General features: G+C 36.3%; 1 protein-coding gene across 3 annotated transcripts in view; it reads left to right on the forward strand.

Moving 5' to 3' along the window:
- Nucleotides 1-12056, forward strand: part of ESCO1 (establishment of sister chromatid cohesion N-acetyltransferase 1) — a 32112-nt gene that overhangs the window by 11815 nt on the left and 8241 nt on the right. For all 3 annotated transcript variants that reach the window (XR_014578824.1, XM_083821861.1, XM_083821862.1), the window contains exon 8: nt 6712-6843. Coding sequence is in view for 2 of the 3 variants with exons in the window: in XM_083821861.1 (XP_083677987.1) it covers nt 6712-6843 (132 nt within the window). In the remaining variant the exon portion in view is untranslated. The remainder of the gene's footprint in view (nt 1-6711; nt 6844-12056) is intronic.

Consider the following 12056-nt stretch of genomic DNA (forward strand, 5'->3'; position numbering starts at 1 on the left):
GGAACATTTAACTCAAACTTTATTATACATTTTAAAAAAAAAAAAGCCTGAAAGGTTCAGTTTTGGGGTCTCTATTATGAGATATGATTTCCTGGGTATTTTATCAATCCAGTCCCTATTAACATGTGTACAGAACTTTTTTTCTTTCTAAATATCCAAAAGGTTAGGGTTTGGAGGGGAGTTGGGCCTAGTTTAACTCCCCGCAATACCTATCTTTGTTGTTTCACTGTTTCTTTTTTTTTTCTTTAGTAAACTTCCCTAGTCTCCTTTGTTTAAGTTTGACATCTGTCCTTTTAATTGTCTCTACAGTATCTGAAGGCTCAGAGTCTGAGATGTTAAAAATATTGTCTGTGTATTCTAACCTTTTTATTTCCTGAGATACCTTTAGGGAGGTGTTACTTAGGGTAAAGCTAGTCTTTGTTTTCCATAATATGCTTTATTTTTATATTCAGTCCTTAAGGATGTATAATACCTTCCTGCTTTTCCCATATGGTAGCTTTAATGAATAGATTTGTTTTCTATTTTTCTGAAGTTACAGAATCCTTAACAAGCTTCTGGGCTCTATGACTGCAAGAAGTAAAACTATATAACTTGCAGTTGTAGAAGTACTTACTAGCTGTTCTTGCACCATTCTCTTTCTTGCTACACATCATACAGTTATCTAAGCAGCTTTCAAACATTAAATTACCGTCACTGTAAAGAGGCAGAGCTAAGACAATGTGTTGTTTTTTGTGTTCTTCAAATTTGCTTGCTTTTACACATCTTAAAAAGCAAGGCTCTTCTGAGTGTGGCCCTTAAGCTGAAAAAAAAAGGAGGCATTTAATGCTGCAACAACCTTTGTAAAAGTGTGATAGGCAGCAGTGGTACTCAGAGTGATGTCCAAAGATTTAGGTTCTGACCTAGGAGAGTATAATCTGTTCTTCAGGAGGAAATTCAGATTGAGGTCTAAAATATGTTATATTCCAAATCCTTTACTTGGTGTTTCAAGAAGTAGTCTGTTCTGAATGTTTGTGGACTATACTCTCACACTTCATTTAAGTAACAGGTGTATAGTTAGTAGGTTGACAGGTTAAGTGAAATGCCGAACTGCAATATAGAGTAGTGCACTAAAATTATTTTTTTTCCAAGTACTTGAATCTAATGTGCAAATGTGAGAAACCGAATATGAAATTATCTGTTCCTTTAACTTCTGAAACTGAAAGAAGTCCAAATATGCAAAGCATATGTTTTCAGTTTTTGTAAGATGAGATTTGTTGCTTTGAAAATAAAGCTAGTCTTTTGAAAATGATACTCAACAGTTTTAGGGAAGATCATGTAAAAAGATTGAACAGTGAAAACAAATCACTGACATGATAAAAAGATAGTATAGAGTTGTAGAGACTTCTCTGCCTTTCTAAAGATCTGACTGAGTTAATGTCTGGATGGGAGCAAGTGTTAAGAAATGTAGGTCTTTATGAATATCAGCAAACGCATGGATCAGGAGGGCTTGATGAAAGATGCTTTTGATTACGGGGTTTGAGTTGGTAGAAGGGGTGTGTAGGCTAATTCGGTTTACACGCTTGGGTATCATACTTGAATTGTTGCCTACTGACATTTCGTTTAAACTTAGCATAGTTTCTTATTTGACTGAAACAGATAATATATAAATGAAATGTTTTAATTTAAGTTGAAAGCACAATCCTTGGTGGAAATGATAAAGGAAGTGTAAAAGTGATTTCTTAGAGCCTGAAGAAAGTTGCATAAGAAGCATTTAAAATTGCAGCTTTCTTCCTTAAACTAGTACAGTCTGGTTCGCAATTTCTCTGAAGAAGTGGAGAATGATACAGGGGCAATGTTTTGTTGTTCATGTTAATTAGATACTGTCTCTTGTTCTTTCCTGTAGTCCCAGTAAGAACATGATCAGGGAGGGAGTTTAGTAGAGACGAGAGAAGTCACTCTTCCTTACTTCTCACATAAATCTTACCCTTTGGGACAGCTCGGTCCTTAGTGGGGCAGGAGTGGTCATCCTCTCCTCCTGTCACTCCTTCCCTTTTCAGCTCCAGCACAGAAGCCCAGCCTTCTCTAGCAAATTCACGTGGCTTGTGTTCAGTGTCCTTGGTCCTGAGAGTTTCTGAGAGAATGTTTTGTAAGGTTAGCTGCTACAGGAACTGAAGCAGCAAGGCTGCTAGCATTGGAACACACTCTGTAATATACTTGAGTTATGTTCTTACATGGGTTGAGAATGAATTGATCATCCCTAGTAAATATTGTGCAGATTTGTTGCTTAACTTTGTATTTTTTCCTATTGTTCTAGCTAATGACTAATGACATCATTTCATGATGGATAATGACCCCTCCATTTTAATTTTTTTTCCAAGTCTATTAAATCAGGTATATAACAGTTCTGAAAGTTTCAAGTTGGCTAAAGTAGCTTTTCAGAGAGATGGGTATTACTAATTTTTTTTCTCTGTCATTGTTGTTGTAAATTCCATATGCCGCAGTTCATTTCAAAGCGAAACTTGTTTCTGAGTTGGGTCATGTCTTCTGATCCTCCTGGTCAGCAAGGGGATCCACACGTCAGCTTCTGTCTTGAATGCATCTTTCGTTGAAATAGCATTCTTTGACATTTTCGTTTTCTGTGGAGAGCCCAAAAATCTTTGTGTTGTTCCTTCCTGCTCTTCTCCATTGTATTTCCTTTCAAGCCTGCCTGTTTTTATGGCTGGGTTTTATTCTTTGCTCTATGAGAAGGCAAGAGGAAAAAGTAATCCTCCTCTGAAACACAGTAGGTAATAAAGAAGGAGTTGACCTAATCTGTGCCTGAAGAGAGAAAAATTAAAAAAAAAAAAAAAGGCCCCTTTTCGTCTACTACAGAGGCACCAAATGCCTTTTTTGCTTGCAGGGCTCCTTATTCCACATATGGAGGATCAGCAGACATGCACCTTCTCAAAGAAGATATTGGTAAGACTTTTCCTTGTCTAACACAGAATTAAGAAAAACTTCTGGAGATTAAGACAACATTGTTGCAATGTTTGATTACAGTTAGCCGTGAAACAGTGGATCTTGGATAATCTGTGCTTACATTAATTATTGCCTGATATGTCGGGAATGCTCAATTTGTCATCTACACTCACAGAACTTCCTTTGGAAATAAAAATATCTTTGCTCTTTATTGTTACTGTTTAGAAAATTGAGGTTTAAATAGAGCAACACATTTTTATTCCTGCAACCTCACATTTTCATAGAGTCACAGAATGGTTTGGGTTGGAAGGGACCTTAAAGATCACCTTGTTCCAAGCCCCCTGCCATGGGCAGGGACACCTCCCACCAGACCAGGCTGCCCAAAGCCCCATCCAGCCTGGCCTTGAACACCTCCAGGGATGGGGCATCCACAGCTTCTGTGGGCAACCTGTGCCAGTGCCTCACCACCCTCTGGGTGAAGGATTTCTTCCTAATGCCTAACCTAAATCTCCCCTCTTTTAGTTTAAAGCCATTCCTCCTTGTCCTATCACGACACATTTTCTTAAACGCTGCTCTGAAAAATTATTTCCCAGTAAGCTCTGAGAGTTAAAACTCTTAAAACTGCTATTGTGTGTTTTAACAGCGTATTGCCCAGTACCTAGTATCTGGTGTTTGCTGGGAAGAGTAAAGTCCATCAATTTGAAGTTAAAACAAGATAAATTTAATTTCAACATTTCTTTTTTTAAATTTCAAAAAGCATGGTTTTGTTTGTGATTCCCCACATCTCAGTTTTAAAGGGTTTTATTTACTCTCATGTCTAGTGCATGAAGTTTGTTCATTCGTTTTCCTATTAGGGAGGACTGGCAACCTTGAATGCAGTATTGTTGTTCAGGAGCACTTTTTGTGTCTTGATGTGTGCCCTTTCCCGTTTTGCTTATGCAGTGACATAATGTTGAAAACAGATTCTCTAGGTGTTTTCTTAAAGTATGAAAATGAATTCTTCTTAACTCCTGACTTTATTTTGCATGTCCTGGTTTTGGACAATAGTCCGCATTAGATTTACAAAGCTTTTTCTTTTTTTTCCTTCCCTGAAGCATTACGTCCTGTGGTGAGGGTTTGAAATAGTATTTCATTTACACAAAAAGGCCATCATCTTTGTAACCCCCAGGATACTGCAAAGTATTTACTAAAATGTATAACCAGCATTTGTTAAGGCTACAAGAGTTCAGAAGATTGCTTTAGATATTATCATGTGTTTTTTCTGATACTCCTATAACAGGTTTTTAGTATTAACCTGTGTGTGCCACCCCTTGAATGCTTGCCAAAATTGTAGTATCAGTGAAATCCTTTTTGAGGAAAAAATAAAACACTGATACAACATAAAAGAAAGACTGTAAATTAGGGCAGTACTGTTCCAGGGAAATAATCCATTCCTAGAGACTTCCAACACAGCATATCTATTTACAAGATTAGATAGGATGAGCTAAGGAGCTTGATAGCTTTGAGGATATTCTTGTCCCTAATTCTTGATGTCTTCCTACATTGCTATTGTTTTTTTGGGGGCTTGAGTTTTTTGGTTAGCGAACTAATAGATATTAGAGCTTAAATACTTGTAACTTCTCAATCTGAACAGAAATTGTTTCATGAAACTTAACCACAGTACTAATATTTTAAGAGTAGCTTTATGTAGCTGATTTTCTAATTTTTCTTTTAAGTGTACTCTAAGCATCAGAGTAGACTCCCTCTTCACTTCCTGTACCTTAGACATAGGGGATATGTTCCCCATCCTCAAGATGGGGAATTCCTCAAGATAGGAATTATTGGTTTGGTTCAATCGGTTCATCTTAAGATAATTGCCAGTTCCTGCTGAACAGCCTTTTTTCTCCTCTCCATGTATAAACCCTTGAAATGCAGTACATTTTGGTGGCCAGGTTGGTTCCTTGTTTTGAGCTATGTTGCTGCTTTAAAGGAACTCTGCAGGTAGAACAAAATGTGTTGGATTCAGTTTTTACACCCTAAGAAACTTCCTGTTCTGACTTTGCAAATCTGACCTCAGGATTCATCTCTCCTCTTTCCTTTGTAAAATTAGTATATTCCTGTTTGCCTTTCTGTATACAATAGGATCACACAAATTGACATTCCAGTAAAGCCGTGGCTTCTCAGATTCAGCTTCTTTCTTCTGGCTGACTTCCAGCCAGAAGAAGCTGTTCCACTCTGAACTTCTTAAAAAGAAGTTGTACCTTTAGTCTCTTCTTGGAAGGAAACTGATACCTACATGTTGGACTTCTCTAATGACTGCTTGAAATAAGTTGCTGTTGTGTGGAGCACTGAGCTGGCATCTAGCTCTTAGACTTGCTTAAAAATATCTTTGAAGATGGAAGGAGTAAGAAGTGATTTGTAAACACTTTTGCAGTGTTACTAAATGCTTTTATCTGTAAAGTGGGCTTTTTTGATTGTGAATACATCAGCAGTTAGAAATCAAAATTAAATTCAGGCGGTAAGTTTTCCAGTGGATTTGTGTACTTTCGATCTGGCACATAGGTCAACTTCCTTTAAAACAAAGCAAAAACTGCAAGTGTTTTGTTTTTATAGTATCGTATGTTTCAGTGTATAAAATTACTTTTACATGTTAAAATAGATTAAAAGTGACATTTACTGCTGCTTTCATAATCTCAACATCCAAACGTAGTTTAAAAAAAATGTATTTGAGCATTAAGCCATACCTTAAGACATGCGTTTTTAGCTGGAGACTTCAGTCTAACTGGTATTCTTTGGCTCTTTCTGAAGGAGCACTTTCTACAACTGATGCTTCATTATTAGGCACTGACTCCTCAATCTGAGCATATTTGCAAACTAGTAATACTGTTTTAATGAATAAATCACAAAGCAATAGGTACTGAGCAGTGCCCTTACTTTAGTAATAGTTGGTTATGGAGTAGGAGAATAACACAAGGCTTACAAGTAAATGTATGATCTTCCATTTGTGTTGTAGGTGCTATCCAGTATCTGAAAAATAAGTCATGGACTATTAAGATAGCAACTAAAACATGATAGTTACCAGCTTCCAATTAAGAGTGAAGACTTAAGACCTGAGAATATCTTAAATACTAGGCTTTTAATCTTTAAAAAGTATAAAATAACGGAGAGAGAGATTTTTAAAACAATTGTAATGCTATTTGATTGCCTTGAAATACCTGTTTTTAATAAAAATGTGAAATGTGGTGATCAGCAGTTGCTGATAACTGACATATTGCTGGTCTTAATGATTATTTCTGTAACGTTTGTTACAAGCATTCAGGAAAATGGCTTACCTCAAAGAAGCTCACAGCCAAAAGAACAAGCAACAGCAGAATTATAGAGAACACCAAATAGTGTGGGTCTAGATGTGGTTCGTTCGTTTTTTTTCTGTATGAAAGATTATTATATTTACTGCAAGCAGTGTAACAACGGAAGAGTTCTTTTTTTTTAAATTTCTTGAAATAAAAGAGAAGTTGGTTGTTTATAATGTGGTAAGGAGAAGGCTTAATTTTGATGTTGGTTAGTGTTTGCTTTGTGATATGTGTGCTTTTTGAGGCCGTGTGGGTTTTCAGAAGATGGAATTCTAAATTCTGTACTTATTCTTGTGTTCCGCTCCATTTTAGCCTCTGTGTTGATTTTACCGAAGATAATTTATACATTTATAAAAGGCATGTCTTATTAGGCGGAAGCTCTGTTGAAGTGTGTTTACTGTGCTTGGAAATGACAAATAACTTTTTTTTTTCTTTTTTTCAATAGGATGCAGGACAGAAGAGATTTGGTGCTATTTCCTGTAATATTTGTGGAATGCTTTATACTGCTTCAAATCCGGAGGATGAAACCCAACACCTGCTCTTTCATAACCAGTTCATAAGTGCTGTAAAATATGTGGTAAGAAAAAAATTATTTTCTTCCTATGTACTAATTACAATTCATATTATTACGTTGTCATGTTTTAATAAATTAATATCACAGGAGGCCACAAGTCCACTTTTGGAAATAGTTTCCAAAACCATAGCAGACAGACTATACGTCACTTATAAAAATATTCAGTAGGATAGCAATGTTGCATTGCTTTTGTATTCTATCTTTTACAATGCCTTAGTCTTGTGGGATGGGGACGGGGTGGTGATAGGAAGACAAAGTAATGTTACTATTTGAAAGCGCTAAATACAGGCTTCTTCTTGCAGTGGTTGGATTAACTGTCAGATAAAGAGCTGACTGTTTTTGTAATCATGTAATGTTAGATGACTTCTAAATTTGTCTTAATTATGTGTAATTAAGAGAGAGACTGCCTAGCAATCCAGTTGATATAACATCGTAGTGTATCGAATACCAAATTTATAGTGTGATTGTAATCTTTAAACATAAATCTAAAATATTATTCCATAGGTTCATTATATGTGCTACAGCTGAGTATCTCTCATGTTAAAACTCAGATTGGAAAAACTTTCTGCAATTTTAAGGACAGTGTAAAATCAGCTATTTCACAGTAGCTGATATTACAAGACTTCCAGGAAATATCTGTTCACATGTCTGAAATCCAGAACAGAATCCACAAAGTCTATTTTCTTTATCACACATGTTACCTTCAGTACTCTACACTCGAGTAGATAAGACCTCCAGGATAACTGAACTGAGGCCACCAATTCATTTCATGTACGATTTTAGTAATGTCTATGACAGAAACATTCTCACCTCCTCTTAAAAAATAATTTGAATTGTAGATAAACCTTTTTGCCAATGAATCGGTACACCATGTCTCTATTTGTTAATTCTTAGTTGCCCAGAAATACCAGAAGAATGATTGCTTGGTAGGAGGTTTGTAGTGAGGATTTTTGGAAGGATGATTTGGAGATTTGCTTGGTTTCTAAAGATTTATATGTAGAGTTACTGTGCTGAAACTATGACTGTGTTCCTTTCCCTGACACAAAGTGTTAATGGGACAATAACATCATGCAGTTGAAAAATTGTACTAGAAAAGATCTTAGTTTGACCCAGGTGACCTTGGGATCTTACTATATTAGCTCTCTCGACGTTGTTTTTTATGTAGTTAACACACTTGTAATTGCTGTTGATTTGGAGGCCATTTTGAAATGTTTTATAAGCATCTTTCATTCTCCTGTTATTGACATTCTTCATGCCATGTGATGCAGTCCCAGTCGGACTTGGGAAGACTTGTGTCAGCCTTTCTCCCTATTGAGTGTCTCATGTTATGTGCCTGGTAGTTTTATTGATGATTCATTTCACAGAATCACAAGAAGATGGCTGTATACATTATCACACTAGAGCTTGTCTTGCTGTGAACTGTGAAAATGGACTTTGTCATTGTTTGTGTCTAGCCTGCCTGCATGAAGCTTGTGTTTTTTATTTGCCTTTATTTTTTCAAAGTACTGAGTAGCCAGAAGATAGTCTGCACATAAATAATAAACTGTTTATTCTCTTCAACAGAACGTATTTTTAAAGCTTTTTTTTTAACCTTTATTAAAAAATTCTTTTTAGATAGCTCTAAAAATACCATAATGTCCTCAGAGGTAGGACAAGGAGATGGTATTGAGAAACTCACTTTGTCACTGATGGCTGATAGAGACAAAAAGGAAATTGTGGGCCTTATATGGAGAGAGAGAATTTGGCAAGTATAATGGCATTTTCTAGATTTGGAAGTAGAATATTGAGAAGGACTGCTATGAGTTTCCTGATGGGTATCGTTCTCTGTTGACAGAAGTGTGGTTACTGAAAAAGCAAGAACGTAAGGTAGTCAAGGACAGTCCTGGAGCAGGAATAGGGCAGTGTGAGATTGATCCACTACCATAGACAATGTAGGAGTCTGTCTCACTATCCTTCTGGTTTCAGACATCTGAAAATCTCCAGAAAACATATGCCATTCTAGCACGTGCTTGCATTTCATGATTATGTACACAAGTGTTAACTCCAGTGGTAAAATTGTAGGATGGATAAGTGGTTCAGTTTTGGTTTAAAAAATAAATAAATAAAAATCTATCTCTGTCACACCACTTACCACCAGTTTAATATCTCAGCAGGTTTTTTTTAAGAGCTAAACATTTATAATGAGGTTTTAAGATGCAGAGGCAAATATTTAAGTTAGAAAATGCCTGTAGATTCAGGTGCCTGAGGTGAATGCAGTTAATGTATTTATTTGTATTTCAAGCTCATCCTTTCAGTTAAGAATATCTTGAGCTGAACAAAATTGGAAGAAGCTGTTGTTTGGGCTAATGACTTATCTGTCTAAGATTTAAGCAGGTATTCTGCTATAACAGCATCCAAGCCTATCTGTGAGGCTTGAAGATGTTGGTGAATTTCATGTCATCTTAATGTTTAATGCTCCTCTTGATTTGCATTAATTCTGAAATTGATACATATATACAAAATAAAACATAACATTTCGAATAAAGTTCTTACCATTAGCTATCTTATGTAAAAATCTTAGTTTAAACAGAATTAAAACAATAGTTATGTCCAAGGATCTTAATGCATTCTGCAGTCAAAACTTCATTTTCCATATTACACTTGGAGGAAGTAGAGACAGAACATCTGTAACTTGATGAAAGAGTCAGGAAGAAGAATGCAGTAGACCCATTTCTCAGGTACAAATTATCATAAAATTTCATAATAAACCTGATTATTAGGAGAAAATTTTACAAATGCTTTACTTAGTGAAGATCAAGAATTGTACAGTATTAACTAAGTTTTCCTTACTACCTCAATATTTTTTTGAGGAAAAAATGATATAAGAATACACCACCAGTTTTCATCTGTATGTATTCATTTGGGAAATAGTTCTGGCTCGTCTCTACTCTGACATACATACATATACATATTTATATATTTATATAAAAAAGCAGGTTTGCTGAAAAATTTCCTACTCTTATGTAAGGACTTTTAAAATGAGGAAATGCACAAGCAGTCTATCATGTCTTCTAATTTATTTTTTTATGTATTTTTAAAGACAAATCTACATCAGACATTATATTAAACTATAAGCAGAACATACTTTGCGTGAAACTGAGCCCCAGCCATTTCAGCTGCAGTGCTTTTGGAGCCATCTTTCCCAGTGTGTTCTACATTGGTTGTTACGTACATATATAATACCCAGTGAAAGCAATGCAGTGCACGCCGTAGTTGTAATTACTGTCCATACTGCTCTGTCCTGATGCAGTAGCAACTGCTATGCTGTATTGTCCTTTTTGTGAACAATTTTTTTTCTTTTGTAATTTTGCCTGCTTATTGAAGTGCAATGGCAATACAGTCTTGTTTGAATTGGGAGGAAAAGGTACAGGATAGTTTGAAACACTCAGGTAGATTAAAAATAAGTTCGCTTTTCAGGGCATGTTTTGTGTTTGAAGTACCAGTAGGATAAGCAGCCATGAGATGGTGGGGAGGAGGGCGCTGCAGCTGTTACCACACGCGATGGGGCTCTGTGCAGCACTGCTCTGCTTACCGGTGGCAGTGAGGTTATATGAGCCACGTTACAGCTACTTACAGGTAATCTGCTGTTAAGCACAGGCTTCCAGCGTCAGGAAGGGCTGGTGCAGCCATGTACTTCTACTCCAGGCCTTGCCGAACATGCGTCCTGACAGTAACAACAGCTTTCCTTTCAACTTGGTGCATCACAAGCAATGTACATGAATGCTTGGGCGTCTTGTTCAACAAAAAGTCTTAGTGCCCTAAAGTAATGTCAAGCAGAAAGAAACGGAAAAACAATTTTCTGACAGTGTAGTAGGATATTATAAAATACATTGCAGATACAATGCTTTTGTTTCTTCCTGTAGTAATACCTTGTTGACTCCTGAGTTAAGGAGTCCTACTTTAGTTCTCAGTGACTGAAATACCTTTCAGGATTTTGTGTTTTGTTTCAAGTCTCGTTTAAAAAAAAAAAAGTTAAGTGTGTTAAGGGAAATCATCTTCTGACCACATGGAAGATACTGGTACTAAAGTGCATTTGATGTATTGTAGATATTTAATAGGAACTGTCCCAGCTGAAGCTATAGAACATTTTCCTTAAAAGCTTTGATGTTAGAATATGAAAGAGCTGTGATGAAGCTTGTGCGTTTCCATTAGTCTGGTTTAAAGGAAGTGCAGTTCTTTCCTTACTAAGACTGAACAGTAAGGATACTGAAAAGCAAAGCAGATAGATGAAATATTAGTTTATTTGTTTGAAGTACACAGAGCTGCATCAAAAACAAAGGTATAAGACTTGAAAATTTCATTTCTGATGTAAACCAAATGAACTGAAAGTCTTGGATGAGCTTAGGGTTTGCAGAAAGTTAGTGAAGAACTTCGTCTAAAAGATACATTTCTGAATAAATTTCAAAGTACTTGAGTTTAGAATTTGCCCTTCCTGTGAATGTGATCTAATGCTAATCACTTAAGAAAATAGACAGATGATAATAAAAATAAGTTCTAAGTATTCGAGTAATTTTATCTTTCCAATTAATTGCATTTTTACTGAATCATATTTAGACTTCTGCTAATAGGCTGTTGCTTAACCATGTAACACCAGTATGGTGGTAATAGAAAATTAAGCAGACTGAGCAGACTTCATGTTGTGGGAAATACCTGTCTACTATGTCAACAGAATACCTTAGCTTCAAATTTAGAGTAGAATTTTCAGCATTAGGCCCGCAACATTCTGGGGACTGTAATGGAAGGACTGTCAGATGTGTTGCATTTCTCTGCAGGCATGTTGAGTGATGCTCACAGCTGGCTTAAAGTAGGCTATAGAAAACTTTCGTAGGGCAAACAGGTAGCCAGAAGGCAGTGAAAGATGAAACGTGGAGAGAGGATGGTGTTTGAAGTTGGAGAGGCAAACTCCATGTCTTTTCTAACAGAATCAAAGCACAAGTCACAATCCCACCAATGGCACTTCTCTGCTGTCCTGGACATTGTAGCACTGCTGGTCATTGCCCTTCATGTTTAGATCGTAATACAAATTCTAATAGTTGTCTTGGCATTCAGTGCAACTGCTACTGAGCAGAAAGGCAGGCAGGATTTAAATGGTGTCTGTGTTGCAACTGTTGTCTTGCTGGGTGCTAAACTTGTACTTAAATAGTTTCAAGACTACCAGCAAGCAGATGAATTTCTAA

This window comes from Anser anser, assembly GCF_964211835.1.
Source record: "Anser anser genome assembly, chromosome: 2".
In the NCBI taxonomy this organism is placed as follows: domain Eukaryota; kingdom Metazoa; phylum Chordata; class Aves; order Anseriformes; family Anatidae; genus Anser; species Anser anser.